The sequence below is a fragment of the Salmo trutta genome, chromosome 1, assembly GCF_901001165.1.
Source record: "Salmo trutta chromosome 1, fSalTru1.1, whole genome shotgun sequence".
NCBI classification, from domain to species: domain Eukaryota; kingdom Metazoa; phylum Chordata; class Actinopteri; order Salmoniformes; family Salmonidae; genus Salmo; species Salmo trutta.
In genome coordinates this window covers 24,983,090-25,005,806 of record NC_042957.1, presented here as the reverse complement: position 1 = coordinate 25,005,806, position 22,717 = coordinate 24,983,090, and the positions used below count along the sequence as shown (strand labels likewise).

At 43.2% G+C, this 22,717-nt stretch overlaps 1 protein-coding gene across 1 annotated transcript in view; it reads right to left on the bottom strand.

Annotated features, from left to right (window-relative positions):
- Positions 1 to 22,717, bottom strand: part of LOC115192088 (opsin-5-like) — a 41,610-nt gene that overhangs the window by 10,561 nt on the left and 8,332 nt on the right. Inside the window, exon 2 of the mRNA XM_029750209.1 lies at positions 22,323 to 22,477. Within this exon, the coding sequence (XP_029606069.1) occupies positions 22,323 to 22,455 (133 nt within the window). The 5' untranslated portion in view covers positions 22,456 to 22,477. The remainder of the gene's footprint in view (positions 1 to 22,322; positions 22,478 to 22,717) is intronic.

Genomic DNA, 22,717 nt, shown 5'->3' with positions numbered 1-22,717 from the left:
CGCATATTTATAAAACCCTCTTAGGCCTCACTCCCCCCTATCTGAGATATCTACTGCAGCCCTCATCCTCCACATACAACACCCGTTCTGCTAGTCTCATTCTGTTCAAGGTCCCCAAAGCACACACATCCCTGGGACGCTCCTCTTTTCAGTTCTCTGCAGTTAGCGACTGAAACCAGCTACAACAAACACTCAACTGGACAGTTTTATCTCAACCTCTTCATTCAAAGACTCAATCATGGACACTCTTACTGACAGTTGTGGCTACTTTGCGTGATGTATTGTTGTCTCTACCTTCTTGCCCTTTGTGCTGTTGTCTGTGCTCAATAATGTTTGTACCATGTTTTGTGCTGCTACCATGTTGTGTTTCTACCATGTTGTTGTCATGTTGTGTTGCTACCATGGTGTGTTGTCATGTGTTGCTGCCTTGCTATGTTGTTGTCTTAGGTCTCTCTTTATGTAGTGTTGTGTTGTCTCTCTTGTCGAGGTTTTGTAATTCCAGCCCCCGTCCCTGCAGGAGGCCTTTTGCCTTTTGGTAGCCAGTCATTGTAAATAAGAATTTGTTCTTAACTGACTTGCCCAGTTAAATAAAGTTTAAATGTAAAAAAATTCAAATTAAAAACCAATACAACTTCCCACAATACCATTTGGAGAACCTTTAGCAAACAAAGGAATGGTCTGAATGTCCTGAACCTGTTTGGTGGGACTGTGAGTTCACCAAGAAATTCCAAGCAGACCTGAAGTTGTATGTAATTTATATCCTGAATGTCCTTGTACACAGCAACTCATCACTTTAATGTCAAAGCATCTCCTGTCTCTCTGTTAGACACTTTAGGGTGAATTGGATGTCCCTGTTCACTGCTGCCTGCCTCTCTTTTCCCATCACCACCTTCCAGACTCTGCTCAGTACACCTAAGTACACACATCTGTGGAGGTTAGCAAGGGGCCTCAATGTGGAAGTTAGCTCTGCCTGTTGTTTATTGTGTGCCAGTTTCGGGTCAGAGACCTTAGGGGGCCTACCATCCTACCTTACATCCATGCCATGGAGAGCAGGGGGCCTACCATCCTACCTTACATCCATGCCATGGAGAGCAGGGGGCCTACCATCCTACCTTACATCCATGCCATGGAGAGCAGAGGGGCCTACCATCCTACCTTACATCCATGCCATGGAGAGCAGGGGGCCTACCATCCTACCTTACATCCATGCCATGGAGAGCAGGGGGCCTACCATCCTACCTTACATCCATGCCATGGAGAGCAGGGGGCCTACCATCCTACCTTACATCCATGCCATGGAGAGCAGGGGGCCTACCATCCTACCTTACATCCATGCCATGGAGAGCAGGGGGCTACCATCCTACCTTACATCCATGCCATGGTGAATAGGGGGCCTATCATCCTACCTTAGTAATACATTCTTATTGATTCAGGTGTTTGTCATGTTCCTATGGACTTTGTTTGTATCTCTCTTACAGTAAACTAAACCAACATGGAGCATTACCATATCAACAGAAACACACAATGGGGGAATTAAAGCAGAGTTTGAAGTTGTGCAAACAACAGATGTAAATTCTTAAATTAAATTGTAATGTAAATTCTTGGTTATCTTCACGAACGCTGGCTAACAAGTTGAATCAGCAATACAAAATTGGGTTTAATTATTTATTTACTAAATACCTAACTAATCACACAGAATTACATATACACAGAATGCAAATTATGTCATACAGAAAACGTCCCTGGGGGACAGAACCTGTATGACGGCTGGTTACACAAAGAGAGGGGGTTGGGCTTGAATGAAAGAGCGGGAAGACTGAGGAACAAAGGGATAAGCTAAGCTTTCGTAAATACAGTATCTTATGCATTCTAAATTACCGCCCGTTTTGAAAAGGAAAATGCAATAAATATTTACTCTGAGCTGCGCTTCGGTAGGTTGGCCGTAGATGCTGGTCGTGTTGGCCAACAGAGATCTTCCTGTCCTCGGAAGAATGTCTCTGGTGGTAAATTGGATACGTTGTAGTATCTTCGTTGTGTGTTAGACTGAATACGTCGTCCGTCCTTTCCTAGCCCACGTTTACAGCTTCTGTTGCTAACTCAACAGCTAGGAGGTCTCACTTCTTTAGTGAACAAGAGTTCAAAGTTCATACCATTCACAACCAAAGCTCACGCTGAGTAGTTGACATCCTTTTTAACGTATGGACCATCGTCCTATCGTCCTCGGAACCGGAGGTTACATTTTCGTCAAGGGCTTATATAGTGGAGGGAGAGAAGGGTGTGTTTCATAGGTTATAACCCATGTCTCTTCACAGGGGCGGGCCACTGATTGAGCAGGGCTCTAACCTTATGAAAACCCAATTCTCTCATTGGAAGCTAAAATTACATTTAATCTTTTCACAAATAGTTTCATTTACATTGAACAACAATTCCATGTGAATATGATAACTATAATGTGTAGACTTTCCCAGATACAGTTTATGTCGTCCTGTCATCAGTCATAATGTCTCAGATGACAACCGAACAGACATCATATTCATTAAGTACCAACGCATCATCATATTCATTAAGTACCCCCCCCCCCCCCACTTGTTTGATGTTCCCAGACTCTCTATGTTTAACAAAGGCTATTCAAGAGTCCTTCAGTAGAGTCAGAGAGAGAGGGAAGGGAGAAAGGTATTTATGGGGGGGGGTCATAAACCTTCCCCACAGGCCAACGTCATGACACAGCTAAACCGAACCCGTGAAAGCATGTTTATAAACTCAGCAAAAAAAGAAACGTCCCTTTTTCAGGGCCCTGTCTTTCAAAGATAATTCGTAAAAATCCAAATAACTTCACAGACCTTCATTGTAAAGGGTTTAAACACTGTTTCCCATGCTTGTTCACTGAACCACAAGCAATCAATAGACATGCACCTGTGGAACGGTCGATAAGACACTAACAGCTTACAGATGGTAGGCAATTAAGGTCACAGTTATGAAAACTTAGGACACTAAAGAAGACTTTCTACTGACTCTGAAAAAATACCAAGAAAGAAAGATGCCCAGGGTCCCTGCACATCTGCGTGAATGTGCCTTAGGAATGCTGCAAGGAGGAATGAGGACTGCAGATGTAGCCAGGGCAATAAATTGCAATATCCGTACTGTGAGATGCCTAAGACAGCGCTAAAGGGAGACAGGACGGACAGCTGATCGTCCTCGCAGTGGTAGGCCACGTGTAACAACACCTGCACAGGATCGGTACATCCAAACATCACACCTGTGGGACAGGTACAGGATGGCAACAACAACTGCCCGAGTTACACCAGGAACACACAATCCCTCCATCAGTGCCCAGACTGTCCGCAATAGGCTGAGAGAGGCTGGACTGAGAGCTTGTAGGCCTGTCCTCACCAGACATCACCGGCAACAACGTCGCCTATGGGCACAAACGCACTGTCGCTGGACCAGACAGGACTGGCAAAAAGTGGTCTTCACTGACGAGTCGCGGTTTTGTCTCACCAGGGGTGATGGTCGGATTTGCGTTTATCGTCGAAGGAATGAGCGTTACACCGAGGTCTGTACTCCGGAGCGGGATTGATTTGGAGGTGGAGGGTCCGTCATGGTCTGGGGCGGTGTGTCACAGCATCATCGGACTGAGCTTGTTGTCATTGCAGGCAATCTCAACGCTGTGCGTTACAGGGAAGACATCCTCCTCCCTCATGTGGTACCCTTCCTGCAGGCTCATCCCTCCAGCATGACAATGCCACCAGCCATACTGCTCGTTCTGTGTGTGATTTCCTGCAAGACAGGGATGTCAGTGTTCTGCCATGGCCAGCGAAGAGCCCGGATCTCAATCCCATTGAGCACGTCTGGGACCTGTTGGATCGGAGGGTGAGGGCTAAGGCCATTCCCCCCAGAAATGTCCGGGAACTTGCAGGTGCCTTGGTGGAAGAGTGGGGTAACATCTCAAAGCAAGAACTGGCAAATCTGGTGCAGTCCATGAGGAGGAGATGCACTGCAGTATTTAAAACAGCTGGTGGTCACACCAGATACTGACTGTTACTTTTGATTTTAACCCCCCTTTTGTTCAGGGACAGATTATTCCATTTGTCTTGTCTTTGGAACTTGTTCAGTTTATGTCTCAGTTGTTGAATCTTGTTATGTTCATACAAATATTTACACATATTAAGTTTGGTGAAAATAAACGCAGTTGACAGTGAGAGGACGTTTCTTTTGTTGCTGAGTTTATATGCTGAAAACACACCAAAGACACGCGAATCGATCAAGTTAATCCTAAATGCCTTTGTTAACCTATAGAGTGTGGTCGATGAATAGGCAGACTCCACAGTATCGAAATATCCAACAGATGCGCCATTCAGACCAAATAGACAGTAAGAGGATTAGTTAGGCAGTCATATTTTCTTATGATCTCCTATTCCATAGAGAGGCCTGACACACATTAAAATCAATCAATCGTTTGGGGTAATTTATGGCATTGCTAGTGGTACTACTGTTTCTAGCGGGAGAGACTTTGAGGTGTTTATAGTTTGGTCTTGTACAACTGGGCTTATTAGCTAGCATCATTAGCATAGTCAACGTCAACCAACACCGCTGTAAAGAGAGTGCAGACCGGGGATGGGGATGGTACAGTCCCTCGGAGCAAGTAATGGAGTAGACAGGTGTAGGACTTATGGATGTTAGGGAGTGAGAGATGGAGGGAGGGAGTGGGAGAGAGACATGGGATTCATGGGACTCAGGAGTTCAGAGGGATAAGCCCCAAATGTCTTTCTCACTGAAAAGCCGCATCAAAATGCACAAGACCCCGGCATAAGGCATCTTCACCGTCCATCGGTTCATTGGGTCAGGAAAGCAGTTATACAGGGCATTGTAGAGTTTGCAAATGGCTCAGCAAAGTATAAACAAAAAATGTGTCGGTATGAACATTTCTGTGAACACACACAAGGCAGTTGTTGTGGCAAGAGAAACAAACAATGACAAGAAAAGATTTGTGACAGGTGTGCAGCCTGAAGTAAAGAAATAAGTAATCTGACATCCAGGAAAAGAAAACCCTGAGTTTCTCTACTGACAGCAAGTGATGTTTAATATGAAGGTGAGCATATTAAAGAGACAGAGATTGCATAACTGTATCTATTCATAAATTCATCTATCGATTCCTGTATCTATTCAATCAATTTGAGTCATGGATACAAATCTACCTAATTTTCGAACGTTGCTACGGGCACAGCCAAATAACACAAGTAATTCGATTCGACTCCGCTTTACTTCCGTACTGCAGCGCGCCGATGGCAAACTTGCTGGAGTAAATTATTTGAAAGAGTCCATTTATAGAGTATAAAATTCAAGTAAACAAGTATAAGTGTATAAGTGTAATTTTACATTTATTTCATTCAAGTTAGCTAATGTTACCTTGTAGTAGTTCTGTTGTGATAGATAGAGGACTCATCTTTAGATCTTTGCTATTATAGCATCTGTGACAGCATGGACAGCGCCATTGAGGCTACAACCCTAAGGAATCTCTACACAGTTGACTACTATGACTAATCTAAAATGGTGGAAACATGGTGGAAGCCCTCAATGGCGCAGCCCATGCTAAAATGACCTATTGGCCACTAGAGGCCTCTATCATTCTCTATGGTTGTGTCAGTATTAAGGGCCATCGACCAAGGCAATAACTAAACTATAACTATAATATAAAAAACTATAACTATAAAACGATGGTGAGCATCCACACTAGAGGAAAGTGTATTATTCTACAGTCCTACACCTGTCAATCAACTGATCATTGCATCCTACTGCATGCTGCCTATTAATATGGTGGTAACAAGACATCATTTACATGTACGTAATTTAGCAGACGCTCTTATCCAGAGCGACTTACAAATTGGTGCATTCACCTTATGATATCCAGTGGAACAACCACTTTACAATAGTACATCTATATATATTTTTTTTGGGGGGGGGGGTTAGAAGGATTACTTAATCCTATCCCAGGTATTCCTTAAAGAGGTGGGGTTTCAGGTGTCTCTGGAAGGTGGTGATTGACTCCGCTGTCCTGGCGTCGTGAGGGAGCTTGTTCCACCATTGGGGTGCCAGAGCAGCGAACAGCTTTGACTGGGCTGAGCGGGAACTGTGCTTCCTCAGAGGTAGGGAGGCGAGCAGGCCAGAGGTGGATGAACGCAGTGCCCTTCTTTGGGTGTAGGGACTGATCAGAGCCTGAAGGTACGGAGGTGCCATTCCCCTCACAGCTCCGTAGGCAAGCACCATGGTCTTGTAGCAGATGCGAGCTTCAACTGGAAGCCAGTGGAGTGTGTGGAGGAGCGGGGTGATGTGAGAGAACTTGGGAAGGTTGAACACCAGACGGGCTGCGGCATTCTGGATGAGTTGTAGGGGTTTAATGGCACAGGCAGGGAGCCCCGCCAACAGCGAGTTGCAGTAATCCAGACGGGAGATGACAAGTGCCTGGATTAGGACCTGCGCCACTTCCTGTGTGAGGCAGGGACGTACTCTGCGAATGTTGTAGAGCATGAACCTACAGGATCGGGTCACCGCCTTGATGTTAGCGGAGAACGACAGGGTGTTGTCCAGGGTCACGCCAAGGCTCTTAGCACTCTGGGAGGAGGACACAATGGAGTTGTCAACCGTGATGGCGAGATCATGGAACGGGCAGTCCTTCCCCGGGAGGAAGAGCAGCTCCGTCTTGCCGAGGTTCAGCTTGAGGTGGTGATCCGTCATCCACACTGATATGTCTGCCAGACATGCAGAGATGCGATTCGCCACCTGGTTATCAGAAGGGGGAAAGGAGAAGATTAATTGTGTGTCGTCTGCGTAGCAATGATAGGAGAGACCATGTGAGGATATGACAGAGCTAAGTGACTTGGTGTATAGCGAGAATAGGAGAGGGCCTAGAACTGAGCCCTGGGGGACACCAGTGGTGAGAGCACGTGGTGCGGAGACGGATTCTCGCCACGCCACCTGGTAGGAGCGACCTGTCAGGTAGGACGCAATCCAAGAGTGAGCCGCGCCGGAGATGCTCGGCGAGGGTGGAGAGGAGGATCTGATGGTTCACAGTATCAAAGGCAGCAGATAGGTCTAGAAGGATGAGAGCAGAGGAGAAGAGTTAGCTTTAGCAGTGCGGAGAGCCTCCGTGACACAGAGAAGAGCAGTCTCAGTTGAATGACCAGTCTTGAACCTGACTGATTTGGATCAAGAAGGTCATTCTGAGAGAGATAGCAAGAGAGCTGGCCAAGGACGGCACGCTCAAGAGTTTTGGAGAGGAAAGAAAGAAGGGATACTGGTCTGTAGTTGTTGACATCGGAGGGATCGAGTGTAGATTTTTTGAGAAGGGGTGCAACTCTCGCTCTCTTGAAGACGGAAGGGACGTAGCCAGCGGTCAAGGATGAGTTGATGAGCGAGGTGAGGTAAGGGAGAAGGTCTCCGGAAATGGTCTGGAGAAGAGAGGAGGGGATAGGGTCAAGCGGGCAGGTTGTTGGGCGGCCGGCCGTCACAAGTCGCAAGATTTCATCTGGAGAGAGAGGGGAGAAAGAGGTCAAAGCATAGGGTAGGGCAATGTGAGCAGGACCAGCGGTGTCGTTTGACTTAACAAACGAGGATCGGATGTCGTCAACCTTCTTTTCAAAATGGTTGACAAAGTCGTCCGCAGAGAGGGAGGAGGGGGGGGGGCGGGGGAGGAGGATTCAGGAGGGAGGAGAAGGTGGCAAAGAGCTTCCTAGGGTTAGAGGCAGATGCTTGGAATTTAGAGTGGTAGAAAGTGGCTTTAGCAGCAGAAACAGAGGAAGAAAATGTGGAGAGGAGGGAGTGAAAAGATTCCAGGTCCGCAGGGAGGCTAGTTTTCCTCGATTTCCACTCGGCTGCCCGGAGCCCTGTTCTGTGAGCTCGCAATGAGTCGTCAAGCCACGGAGCAGGAGGGGAGGACCGAGCCGGCCGCGAGGATAGGGGACATAGAGAGTCAAAGGATGCAGAAAGGGAGGAGAGGAGGGTTGAGGAGGCAGAATCAGGAGATTGGTTGGAGAAGGATTGAGCAGAGGGAAGAGATGATAGGATGGAAGAGGAGAGAGTAGCAGGAGAGAGAGCGAAGGTTGCGATGGCGCAATACCATCTGAGAAGGGGCAGAGTGAGTAGGGGCAGAGTGAGTAGTGTTGGAGGAGAGCGAGAGGGAAAAGGATACAAGGTAGTGGTCGGAGACCATTCAGTGATTTCAGGGTGTCAGTCACAGTGACAACTGCAAATAATACTTAAATGTACATGTAGGCATAATAAAAAATAATAAATTAACTGATATTTAAATGTTGCAATTCAACAACAAATACTGTTTAGCCTGCACATATTATACAGCATGTCATTGCCTCGTTGCTCACGTGGTTTGCAAGTGATTTCCATTTTTCAAATGGTTGTCAATTCCTTTGGTTCTTCTTTTTCACTGTGCTCTCTGTCTGTCCTGTGCAACTATTTGCAATGCATCAGTGCAACAATGTTATCATAATCGGCCAAAAGTGATCACACCAACTTTCCCAGACAACTTTCAACTTTCCCAGACAGATAATATGGCCTGTGCTGTAGGCCTGTTTTAAGCCTGCTTCTTTCCCCAGGGCTATTAGGCCTAGTATAGAAATATTATCAAAATAAATGTCCTATAGCTTTCACAGCCTAAAGCTTTACCTGGGATTTCAAGAGAAGAGGAATGGCCTAATGATGAGAGACTTGCGCAGCCTTTAGCCTATTGTGCATGGGAACTGCTGGAAGAGAGAGGCTAATGATGTTTAGCCAACGTAAGAAGCTAAATAGTAGCTAGATATTAGGCCATTCATTAGCTAAATATTAGGGCTATACAGAGCTGTAAAGTAGCCAAGAATAAAACTTTGAAGTACTACTTAAATCTGTACTTTACTATTCACATTTCTTACAACTTTTACTTTTACGCCACTACATTCCTAAAGAAAATATGTATTTTTTACTCCCATACCTTTTCACTGACACCCAAAAGTATTCTTTACATTTCGATTCACGCACCTATCAATATAACGCGTTGTCATCCTCGGACTCACTAAACACAAGTGAGTGTGCCCCTTGCTGTGTGTAAAAAAAGAACATCTTGCTGTCTGGTTTGCGTAATATAAGGAATTTGATGTGTAGAATTTACTTTTACTTTTTACTTTTACTCAAGTATGACAATTGAGTACCTTTTCCACCACTGTACTTAAGTACATTTAAAATCAGATACTTTTAGACTTTTACGCAAGTAGTATTTTACTGGGTGACTTCCACTTTTACTTGAGTCATTTTCTATTAAGGTATCTTTACTTTTACTCAAGTATAACAACTGAGTACTTTTTCCACCACTGGGGCTATAGACTAAATATTTACCAGTCAAAGTTCAAGAAAACAAAGTTAACAGATGATGAAATGGCAGATCTTTGCTTTACTCTAGACTGCGCTCTAGATCCAGTCAATTCACACAGCTTCAGAAAAAAAGTTATCAGATAAGGAAATCATAGGTAGGCCTAGTCTACGTTATGTGCACTCCTAAAGCTGCGATGAGACCCCGGGCATGCAGCTTGAAAAGCTACCCTATTGATTATGTTTTTTAGGGGCAATAAATGTATCCTACCTAAGCTACAACAGCACAATGTAATGTTAATATTGTTTTCAAGAGTACTAAACTGTAGTCTAGGTTGTCAACTGCAGTAAATAGTCTATAGCTCAAAACGCCTGGCATTTTGAATACTGTGGAAGGACCAACAGAGGGCAGGCTGCTCCCACAGACAGTAGCCCAGCCCGGCATGTGAGTCAAGGTGATCAGAGGCAATTAAGCGCAGCTGACGGTACTAATGAGCTATTCTCTTTCCCCTACAAGAGTGAGGAGGGAACCGGCAGAGAGGGGAGAAAGAAAAGAGTGTTTGCTTCTACAAAGGAGAGGACGTACCTTTCGGAAGGGATAAGAAGGGGGACACACCACCTCTAGTGAATGTTCACCACGGATCCAGACAACCACCTGAAGGGAGCTCTCCACGGACGGATCGTGAAGGCGGTGACACACCTGTGATTTATGTTATAGTTTAACCTCTCTGGTATCAGTGGGACGGTAGCGCCCCACCTCAACAACAGCCAGTGAAATTGCAGGGTGCCAAATTCAAAACAGAAATCCCATAATTAAAATTCCTCAAACATACAAGTATTATACACCATTTTAAAAATAAACTTCTTGTTAATCCAATGTAAAGCCTGAAACAGTGCCTAAAGACTGGCCACATGTAGAAGAAGCCATAGAGATCGTGAACTGGGTCTGAAGTCTTTGTATGGTGGATAGGCTTTCAATGGAAAAACAGCCTTTCAAAATAATAGTACTTCCTGGATGGATTTTCATCAGGTTTTCACCTGCCATATCAGTTCTGTTATACTCACAGACATTATTTTAACAGTTTTGGAAACTTTAGAGTGTTTTCTATCCAAATCTACCACTTATATATATATCCTAGCTTCTGGCCCTGAGTAGCAGGCAGTTTAACTTGGGCAAGCGTTTTCATTCAAAATTCCGAATGCTGCCCCCTACCCTAGTGAAGTTAAAGATACTCACCTTGTGTTCCTTGTTCTTGTGTAGATTTGTTTTCCTTGGGATATCATCCTTGATTGTTTGAGAAGGGGAAAAAATACCCCAATAGAGAACTTTGTTCAATTAAGAAAACTTGCTCCTGACTCGTTTATTCCACTTTAGAGCAACCTCCAAGTACTTGGTCTGCTCACAATACATTAATTTTGAAATAACTGCATCTAGCCTGCCTGATTGGGAAACCATTTGGATTAGTTATGGGGGGGTTTTCTCTGCAATTTAGCCTACAAGGTCAAGGCATACTAGTAGACCAGTAATATGGTGTATTTTGCAGTTGCGTGTCTTTATGGATGCCAAGGGACGCTAGGCTTCCCCCAAAAATTGACCATGGGGGAAAAAAATAAATACATAATTTATCTTTCGTCTCTGTTTCGTAATTGTCCTTCAATTTGCAAGAGGATGAATATATCTCAACTGAGAAAGCATTGAAGCAAGCAAACCAGCACCCCTCTGTATATGTACGCCTCGATTTGGTGTTATGTACATTACACTACCGTTCAAAAGTTTGGGGTCACTTAGAAATGTGCTTGTTTTTAAAAGAAAAGCACATTTTTATCATAAAAATAATTTCAAATTGGTCAGAAATGCAGTGTAGACATTTAATGTTGTAAATGACTATTGTAGCTGCAAACGGCTTATTTCTTTATGGAATATCTACAGAGGCCCATTATCAGCAACCATCACTCCTGTGTTCCAATGGCACGTTGTGTTAGCTAATCCAGTTTATCATTTTAAAAGGCTAATTTAATTGATCATTAGGAAACCCTTTTGCAATTGTTAGCACAGCTGAAAACTGTTTTGATTAAAGAAGCAATAAAACTGTCCTTTAGACTAGTTGAGTATCTGGAGCATCAGCATTTGTGGGTTCGATTACAGGCTCAAATGGCAAGAATTAAGGCCTTTCTTCTGAAACTCGTCAGTCTATTCTGAGAAATTAAGGCTATTCCATGCGAGAAACTGAAGATCTCATACAACGCTGTGTCCTACCTTCACAAAACAGTGCAAACTGTCTCTAACCAGAATAGAAAAAGGAGTGGAGGCCCCGGTGCACAACTGAGCAAGAGGACAAGCACATTGTCTAGTTTGAGAAAGACGCCTCACAACAGCGATGAGGCGACTCCGGGATGCTGGCCTTCCAGGCAGAGTTCCTCTGTCCAGTGTCTGTGTTTTTCCCAACTTAATCTTTTCTTTGTATTGGCCAGTCTGAGATATGGCTTTCTTTGCAACTCTGCCTAGAAGGCCAGCATCTGGAGTCGCTTCTTCACTGTTGACGTTGAGCTTGGTGTTTTGTGGGTACTATTTAATGAAGCTGCCAGTTGAGGACTTGTGAGAGGCGTCTGTTTCTCAAACTAGACACTCTAATGTACTTGTCCTCTTGCTCAGTTGTGCACCGAGGCCTCCCACTCCTACTCGAACCCACAAATGCTGATACTCCAGATACTCAACTAGTCTAAAGGCCAGTTTTATTGCTTCTTTAATCAGGACAACAGTTTTCAGTTGTGCTAACATAATTGCAAAAGGGTTTCCTAATGATCAATTAAATTAGCCCTTTAAAAGGATATACTTTGATTAGCTAACACAACGTGCCATTGGAGCACAGGAGTGATGGTTGCAGATAATGGCCCTACGTAGATATTCCATAAATGTTCCGTTTCCAGCTAAAATAGTCATTTACAACATTAACAATGTCTACACTGTATTTCTGATCTATTTTAATGGACAAAAAATGTGTTTTTCTTTAAAAAACAAGGACATTTCTAAGTGACCCCAAACTTTTGAACGATAGTGTAGCAAATAATGAAATTGTGTTTTTTGTTAGATAAAAGTAGAGACTCAGAGCTACGAAATGGTACATCATACACTGCAGTTGAGGAACAATGAGAGTCATTCTGCTTTGAAAGTTCCTTGAATGTTTTGGTACATCTACTGGAGAGCTCTTTGTCTACACCTATTCAGCATCATTCACAACCTTTTAAGCCTTAGGCCGACCCGCTCTCTTTAAGGATTCACATGAGACCATGTGCTAAACAGAGTAAGGTACAGTAGTATAGTAAACCACCAAAGAATTCAAGACTAAAAGTGGTTTAAGTAGTGGCCTACTATAAGGAAAAACACCAGGTAAAAATGTTATCTAGTCCTTGGCCTATATCCTAATCTGACTTTGAAAGTGTCCAGATAAAAATATTGCATAAATATTTTATAATTATCAGATGGGTCATGTGAAATAAATGCTATAACCACCCCCCCAACCACATCTAGACTGTTGTCTAGACATACACATGTTCATGAAATACATCTATTGTTCATGAAATACAATAGATGGCTGTAATCACCCCCAGACACACCTGGCACAATTTTATGGGTCATGTAATTATTCTCTTGTGAAGTGGAGTCTTTTGTTTAGACATGTAGCTAGCTAGCTAAACAATTAATCATAGTCCCCAGCCATAGCTACAGTAAAAATGGATTGTCATAGCTAGCCACAATGCATGAAAGTATGAATTTGCAGGTAGCTAAAGCTAACCAACTAGCTATATATAGGCTATAACTAGCAATGCAAATGGCTTTCTGAGACACTAATAATATTACTACACAGATCATACATGTAACATTAGCTAGCGAGCCAGCAAGCTAATGTTCGCTAGACTGCGAACAGTACACTTAACTTGCAATGAAAACAAATTTCTGAGAAAACATATAGAAACATATATCTGAAAATGGACCTAGACTCTTACCCGTAAAGATGGATGAACGCTTCATGTATCTTTTACGTTTGTTTTGTAACTAGCTACGTTGTTGTGTCAGTCACTCCGGTTCACACTGACCGTGTGCAGAAAGTAGCCCATCACAACTTTTTCCCACTGATCTTTGTCGATAGCGCCTGATAAATTCTGGGCAGCAATGATGTAGAAAGCAGTAGCAACACTTTTGCAGTTCTCCTTGGCTAACGTTAGATCTTTGAAAAAAGCTGCGGTACCAAGGATTATCTACACATACTGAGCACCTCTGATTCAGAAGGGCTGGGTTAAATGCGGAAGAAACATTTCAGTTGAAGGCTTTCAGTTGAACAACTGACTAGGTATCCCCCTTTCCCCTTTCATGTCACAGACAGAAGCGTGCTACATGGCAGGCCAATCCAAACCCAGCCCATCCATTATCTCAGCTAATCATGACTACTATGAAGGTTCCTGTCTTTTCCGTGGCTAAACAAACTAGGCTCGTAATTTAACAATTCATTTGTATTTACAGATGGCTACACGTTTGTTATTAAGGCACATTAAATTTGGATTAAAAATAAATACAATTAAAAACGTTAAAATGCCTCTCCTGTAAAGTAGTGATGTGCGACATACGCCTAGTTTCTTGAAACGGGTCATCTATCTGATGCTGTCTGGTCATAAAGGGGAGGACATTGTTGCCGCCCGTAGCATTGAATGCAAGGGAAGCCAGCGAGCATTTGGGGTCCCTTGATTTAAAAAAATATAAAATAATAGTTTGGTGTTGAGCTAAACTGAGTGAGCACAACTGTGAATGGTCCTGACACACTAAAAAAAGTGTCAATGGACGCCAGTTTGGATTTGGCTTCACTGCTCTCACATCGCATCAAGAAAATTACGCTATTGACAGAAACAACTTAAATTGCTGCATCTCATTGTGTTTTTTTTATTCCGGGGGATGGCTAGCTAAAGTTGGCCCTTCTGTAAATTAGCCATGGATGAAGATGGGGATTTGGACTTGTGGCTTTACTTAATTCTCCGTACTGGCCAATGATTATGACGCCGATTCTGTTCCAACTATAAATTCATACATTGTTCCCCTGGACTCAGAGGATGTAAGTTCAATTTGTAGCTAGATGTAGAAGGCTAATGTTAACTAGCTAACGTTGCCCATGAAAGGATGCTAGGCTAGCGGCATGCATTTTAGCCAGATAGCCTAGGAAAACAAAAAATAAAAGTGTGTACTGTATGACAGGGTCATAGACCATTTCGTCAACATGAAACAGAGGAGGATGACATTGGCAATTCTCTATGAGTAGGGTGAGTCAACATGTTTTTTCTACTTGCACGAATGTGCACGCACATACACACATCAGATGGCGCCGAAGAACATGGCTGACGTTTTACATTCTCCAAACCAATTGTGCTATTTTGTTAATTTTTTTCCATTTTGTGTAACTTATTTTTTTACTTATTGTGTACATAATGTTTCTGCTACAGTCTCTTATGACCGAAAATAACTTCTGGACTTGAGAACAGCGATTACTCACCGCGGACTGGAAGAAACTTTTTCCTTTAACGAGTCCGACGAGAAGGATAAACTGCTTTCACTGGAACAGGCCCAGATCCCCGTCTTTTGTGTGAAGAAAAGACGCAGGAAAAGGGGCCACAGACCCGGCAGCCTTCTGAGAATCCGTAGGCGAGCGAGTAAACTCCCACTGCCATCCGTTCTTCTTGCTAACGTGCAATCATTGGAAAATAAAATTGATGACCTACGATTAAGATTATCCTACCAACGGGACATTAGAAACTGTAACATCTTATGTTTCACCGAGACGTTCCTGAACAACGATAAGGACAATATAGAGCTAGGGGGATTTTTCATGCACCGGCAGAACAGAGATGTTACCTCTGATAAGAGAAGGGGGGGGTGTCTATTTGTCAATAACAGCTGGTGCGCGATGTCTAACATTAAAGAAGTCTCAAGGTATTGCTCGCCTGAGGTAGAGTACCTTATGATAAGTTGTAGACCACACTATCTACCAAGAGAGTTCTCATCTATATTATTCGTAGCCGTCTATTTACCACCACAGAATAAAGCTGGCACCAAGACCGCTCTCAACCAACTCTATAGGCCATAAGCAAAAAAGAAAATGCTCACCCAGAAGCGTCACTCCTAGTGGCCAGGGACTTTAATGCAGGCAAATTTAAATCAGTTTTACCAAATTTTTACCAGCATGTCACATGTGCAACCAGAGGAAACAAATCATAGACTACCTTTACTCCACACACAGAGATGCATACAAAGCTCTCCCCCGCCCTCCATTTGGCAAATCTGACCATAATTCTATCCTCCTGATTCCTGCTTACAAGCAAAAACTAAAGCAGGAAGTACCAGTGACTCGCTCAATACGGAAGTGGTCAGATGACGCGGATGCTACACTACAGGACTGTTTTGCTAGCACAGATATATGTTCTGGGATTCATCCAATGGCATTGAGGAGTACACCGCCTCAGTCATCGGCTTCATCAATAAGTGCATTGATAACGTCATCCCCACAGTGACTGTACGTACATATCCCAGCCAGAAGCCATGGATTACAGGCAACATCCGCATCGAGCTAAAGGCTAGAGCTGCCGCTTTCAAGGAGCGGGAGACTAATCTGGACGCTTATAATAAATCCCGCTATGCCCTCAGACGAACCATCAAACAAGCAAAGCGTCAATACAGGATTAAGATTGAATCCTACTACATCGGCTCTGATGCCCGTCGGATGTGGCAGGGCTTGAAAACTATTACTGACTACAAAGGGAAACCCAGACGCGACCTGCCCAGTGACGCGAGCCTACCAGACGAGCTAAATGCCTTTTATGTTCGCTTCGAGGCAAGCAACACTGAAGCATGCACGACAACACCAGCTGTTCTGGATGACTGTGTGATAACACTCTCGGTAGCCTATGTGAACAAAACCTTTAAACAGGTCAACATTCACAAAGCCGCTGGCCCAGACGGATTACCAGGACATGTACTCAAAGCATGCATGGACCAACTGTCAAGTGTCTTCACCGACATTTTCAACCTCCTCCTGACCGAGTCTGTAATACCTACATGTTTCAAGCAGACCACTATAGTCCCTGTGCCCAAGGAAGCGAAGGTAACCTGCCTAAATGATTACCGCCCCGTGGCACTCACGTCAGTAGCCATGAAGTGCTTTGAAAGGCTGGTCATGGCTCACATCAACAGCATCCTCCCGGACACCCTAGACCCACTCCAATTTGCATACCACCCCAACAGATCCACAGATGATGCAATCTCAATCGCACTCCACACAGCCCTTTCTCACCTGGACAAAAGGAACACCAATGTGAGAATGCTGTTCACTGACTACAGCTCAGCGTTCAACACCATAGTGCCCACGAAGCTCATCACTAAGTTATGAACTCTGGGACTAAACACCTCCCTCTGCAACTGGATCCTGGACTTCCTGACGGGCCGCCCCCAGGTGGTAAGAGTAGGCAAAACATGTCTGCCACGCTGATCCTTAACAGGGGTGTGTACTTAGTCCCCTCCTGTACTCCCCCTTCCTCAATGTGAGCAAGACAAAGGAGCTGATCGTGGACTATAGGAAAAGGCAGGCCGAACAGGCCCCCTAACATCGGGGCTGTATTGGAGCGGGTCAAGAGTTTCAAGTACTTGGTGTCCACATCACCAACCAACTACCATGGTCCAAACATACCAAGACAGTCGTGAAGAGGGCATGACAAAACCTTTTCCCCCCTCAAGAGAATGAAAAGATTTGGCATGGATCCCCAGATCCTCAAACGGTTCTACAGCTGCACCATTGAGAGCATCCTGACCGGTTGCATCACCGCCTGGTATGGCAACTGCTTGGCATCTGACCGTAAGGCACTACAGAGGGTAGTGCAAACGGCCCAGTACATCACTGGGGCCAAGCTTCCTGTCATCCAGGACCTATATAATAGGTGGTGTCAGAAGAAAGCCCATAAAATTGTCAGAGACTCCAGACTGTTTTTTCTGCTATCGCACGGCAAGCGGTATCGGAGCGCCAAGTCTAGGACCAAAAGGCTCCTCAACAGCTTCTACCCCCAAGCCATAAGACTGCTGAACAATTAATAAAATAGTCTCCGGACAATTTACATTGACCCCCCCTCCTCCCTGTTTATTATCTATGCATTGTCACTTCACCCCTACTTACATGTACAAATTACCTCAACTAACCTGTACCCCGCACACTGACTCGGTACCGGTGTCCCCTGTATATAGCCTCATAATTGTTATTCTTATTGTGTTACTTTTTATTATTATTTTTTACTTTAGTCTACTTGGTAAATATTTTCTTAACTATTCTTGAACTGCACTGTTGGTTGAGGGCTTGTAAGTAAGCATTTCACGGTAATGTCTACACTTGTTGTATTAGGCGCATGTGACAAAGTTTGATTTGATTTAACACACACACACACACACACACAGAAATCAGAACCATGCACAGCCACATCATATTTAGCTTACATTAATTGGACCAAATTGTTTTTTGTATGTTTTAGTTGTACCGGTATTAGACTAAGCATAGGTGATTTGATCATGTTGAAGTTGAAATAACAGCTCCTGTTTTATTTGCGACTTGCGGTAACTCATTGTGGTTCTAAATCAATGGTTGTTTAGTGGTACGAAAATGTCATGAACATTAACTTGCTTAACAATGCTGCAGGTCATGTAACTGTTTGTTACATGCAATGTGCTTGTGGACAGAGGTTTATCTCCGGTTTTGTGATGAAACGAAGGTGTGGTTGAATTTATTCTGCCACTGTGTCTTCTTATTGTCTCGGCCTTGGGCCTATATGTCACAATCGCAAGACATATGAACTAACAGGTTATAGAGCAAACAACTCCAGAGTGGCGCAGCGGTCTAAGGCACTGCATCTCAGTGCTAGTGGCGTCACTACAGACCCTGGTTTGATTCCAGGCTGTATCAAAACCAGCCATCATTGGGAGTCCCATAGGGCGGTGGACCAGCGTCATCCGGGTTAGAGTTTGGCCGGGGTAGGCCGTCATTGTAAATAAGAATTTGTTCTTAACTGACTTGCCTAGTTAAATAAAAGTTAAATATATATATATATATTTAAATCACAACACATAGGTTGCAATATGGATATTTTTTCTAGCATGGCTTCCCCAGTGATTTTACCCACGCACCACTACTGCTATTTTGACAGGATGTAGCAGCTAACAGAATAATGCTATTGCAGGGATTTCAAGTGGCGCGCATATGAGTTATGATAATGCACAAGCACAGAGGAAGTTGTCTCCATATTTTCCTCATTTGGCTTCCGTGTTTTGAAAGCATGCAGAAATGAGGTGGATACAGCAGAAAACCTCAACAGTAAAAAGATGGAACTTTATCCCTGAATTCACATTTTTCCATCCAGTAGCTAAAGCAATGTCTACATTAAAATGCATTTTCAAAGTAGGATGTATTCGGCTTTGATGTTAAGCAACATCACTCCGTATCGCAGTACCTTCCTCTCCTAAATCAATCTGTTGATAATCGATCTAAGCACATCCTTCGAATACATTTTATATCATAACATTCAAATTCCTAAGGTTTCATTTAAGTGTTATGTACTTGAATGACCACAATAATGTATGTTGATTAACATTGGTTGATAGAAGAACATTCTTGATTGACGGATAGATCAAACAACCTGGTGGTCATATAGCATGATATCCCACAATGAAAGCTCATCAGAGCTGTTGACCAATCAGGATGCCAGAACAGTATCAACAGAGAGCTTCTGAACAGTCTCTAACAGGAGTCTCCTATGCCCCGTGCAGTCTGGCTTCTGAACAGCCTCTAACAGGAGTCTCCTAAGCCCCGTGCAGTCTGGCTTCTGAACAGACTCTAACAGGAGTCTCCTATGCCCTGTGCAGTCTGGCTTCTGAACAGCCTCTAACAGGAGTCTCCTATGCCCCGTGCAGTCTGGCTTCTGAACAGCCTCTAACAGCAGTCCCCTATGCCCCGTGTAGTCTGGCTTCTGAACAGCCTCTAACAGGAGTCTCCTATGCCCCGTGCAGTCTGGCTTCTGAACAGCCTTTAACAGCATTCCCCTATGCCCCGTGCAGTCTGGCAGACCAAATAGTGGCCTTTACAACTCAGTAGCCCATAGTCAATATGTCTGGAGGCTGTCATAGATCAGTTTGTGTACAGTATGTCCTGTAACTGTGTTAATTAGCATTAACTTTCAAACCTTTCTTGATGTGAGAACATTTATAGAAAGGCGGCGGCACATTAGAATTCATTTAACCTGTTAATAGACTAACCACTAACCATCACCATTTGTGTGATACGTTGCTGTCAACATTTCATTTTAATCGTTTTAGTTGGCTTCGAAGAAGAGGGTTTCCATTTGTTTCCAAGGCAACCTAGCCAACCTAGACAACTTAGCCAACAAAATAACCTGTAATTACTACTGTACCCTTTAGAGGAGAAACACAGTGGTTTCCAGTGGGGAGTCTGTCTGTATATAAGGAGACGGGCATCTCTTTCTAACTGCATGTTGTTAACTGCTGATACACAGCCACCTCTTGAGTGTTCTATTAACTTTTTAAGGTATAGGGAGCAGTATTTTCAACTGCCTAATACTCGGGCCCAGAGTCAAATATTTGCATATTATTAGTAGATTTGTAAACACTCTGAAGTTTCTAAAACTGTTTGAATGATGTCTGTGAGTATAACAGAACTCATATGGCAGGCAAAAACCTGAGAAAATTCCAACCAGGAAGTGGGAAATCTGAGAATTGTAGTTCTTCTTTTGAATCCCTATCGAAACTACAGTGTCTGTGGGGTCACGTTGCACTTCCTAAGGCTTCCATTGGCTGTCAACAGCCTTTAGAAACGTGTTTCATCCTTCTCCTGTTACTGGGCAGAAAATAGGAGCTCAGTCAATGAGTGGACTGCCTGGGACCAGTGAGTTGTTTACTGCGCAGGCACGTTTGGCGCGCCACTCCTTCTTTTTCCTCTGTAATGAATACGCTATTGTCCGGTTGGAATATTAGACGTTTTATGTTAAAAAGACCCTAAGGATTGATTGTAAACAACGTTTGACATGTTTCTACGAACGGTAATGGAACTATTTGACTTTTCGTTTCTGGATTTACGCTCGCGCGTTATGCCTTTGGATAGTGATCTGAACGCACGAACAAAATGGAGGTATTTGGACATAAATATGGAGTATTTCGAACAAAAATAACATTTCTTGTGGAAGTAGGAGTCCTGGGAGTGCATTCTGATGAAGATCAGCAAAGGTAAGAGAATATTTATAATATTGAGTTTTGAGTTTAATTCTGAGTTTAGTTGACCCCAGAACTTGGCGGGTATCTGTATAGCTTGCGTTGATGGCTGAGCTATGTACTCAGAATATTGAAAAATGTGCTTTCTCCGTAAAGCTATTTTAAAATCTGACACAGCGGTTCCATTAAGGAGAAGTATATCTATAATTCTTTCAATAACTGTTGTAAATTTTATCAACGTTTATATGATGAGTATTTTTGTAAATTGATGTGCTCATTCACCGGGGGTTTTGGTGGGAATACATTTTCTGAACATCACGTGCAAATGTAAAATGGGATTTTTGGGTATAAATATGAACTTTATCGAGCAAAACATACATGTATTGTGTAACATGAAGTCCTATGAGTGCCATCTGATGAAGATCATCAAAGGTTAGTGAATATTTTAGCTGTATTTTAGTTTTTTTGTGATGCATGTCCTTGCTTGGAAAATGGCTGTGTGGTTTTTCTTGTGAAGTTTATGTCCTAACATAATCTAATTTTATGCTTTCGCCGTAAAGCCTTTTTGAAATCTGACAATGTGGTAAGATTAACGAGAAGTTTATCTTTAAAATGGTGTAAAATAGTTGATTGTTTGAGGAAATGAAATTTTGAGATTTTTGCTGTTTTGTATTTCGCGCCATGCTATTTCACTGGCTGTTGAATAGTGTGTCCTGCAGGTGGACGCTAGCGTCCCACGTAGCCCATAGAAGTTAAAGTCCCTTTCATGTCAATGTGCCATATAGCTGATAATAGCAGGTTATAAAGTATATGTCTATTTTATCCACATTCTCTGTAACGTAGGCAACAGCTACAGTACTCTTCATGTTGTCCACGTAACATCTCCCTTTGGTCCACACAAAAATTGATAGAGGAGGAGAGGGGTACGTTTATAAATTAAATCTATCGTCTTTGAAAAGGTGCAATGAGTGATGGAAAAGTATGTGGAATCATTACAACCAGATTATTGCTATCAATTGAAGCAAAGCTGAAAAGCTACTGAATATAGGATCTTCTACATTCGAAAAGAAAATAACCTTCTATCCCTTTTCAAATACATTTTGAATCTACAATGTCTTACAGACATAGACAGTGCTTGACTTGGACTGAAATAGGTGCCGGTACTCATTTTGGGTGCCGATACTGTTTATATCTAGGTGCAGGAGCTCCAGAATACTTTTGAGCTAATATTCTCTTCTATAGGAGGAAGAGGAGCTTAAACAGTATTCAGCTCTGGTGAGCTCCTGCCCAAGTCAAGCACTGGATGTAGGATCTTAATTTGAGCCAGTCTCTTAGCAGGAAAATTTGAATTATTATGTGGATTATAATGAATGGACATTTTTGTAGCGGTTGATACATTTTTCATAAGGGAAAATCAAGTGGAAAATGTCAAACTTTCGAAGCCTTTTTATACCTCAAATACACTACAAGTTTAAAATGGAAAGGTGTCCTGCAACAGGGTGATCAAATTAAGATCCTACATCGGTACACAATGGACAACCTTGATGAATCACAATTGATTGCAAACATAATCGAATCAGAATTGCTCTCCTTGAGGTGAAGAATGGTTAGGCTATGTCTCTAATCTAATCTATTGATGAGTCTACTAACCCTGTACTTTATTGACACTTACCTATGATGCAGATGTAGAAAGCAGCCACAATGTCGGCCTCCTTGGACAGCTTGGAGGCGAAAGGGTCGCCCGCCAGGAGGTAATGGGGGACATAATCGGGGCGAGCTGAGGTGTAATTTCCTATCAGAGCCATGATTAGGAGTGTCAGCCGCTTCCTGGGGAGCCAAAACAAAAAAGAAAAAGCAGTAACACACCTGATTACTAGCTCACATTCTATCACTGCATTTGTAAAACTCAATCATGTCTTGAATTATCAGTCTGTACCTCCATAATGTTCAGTGCTGTATATTGCCTCTAATGGAAGACAGCGATAAGATAGAGAATTTAATCAAACACTTGGCCATGAAGAATAAATCTCAGATTAGTCACCATGGCGTTCAGTCTAGTTTCCTGCT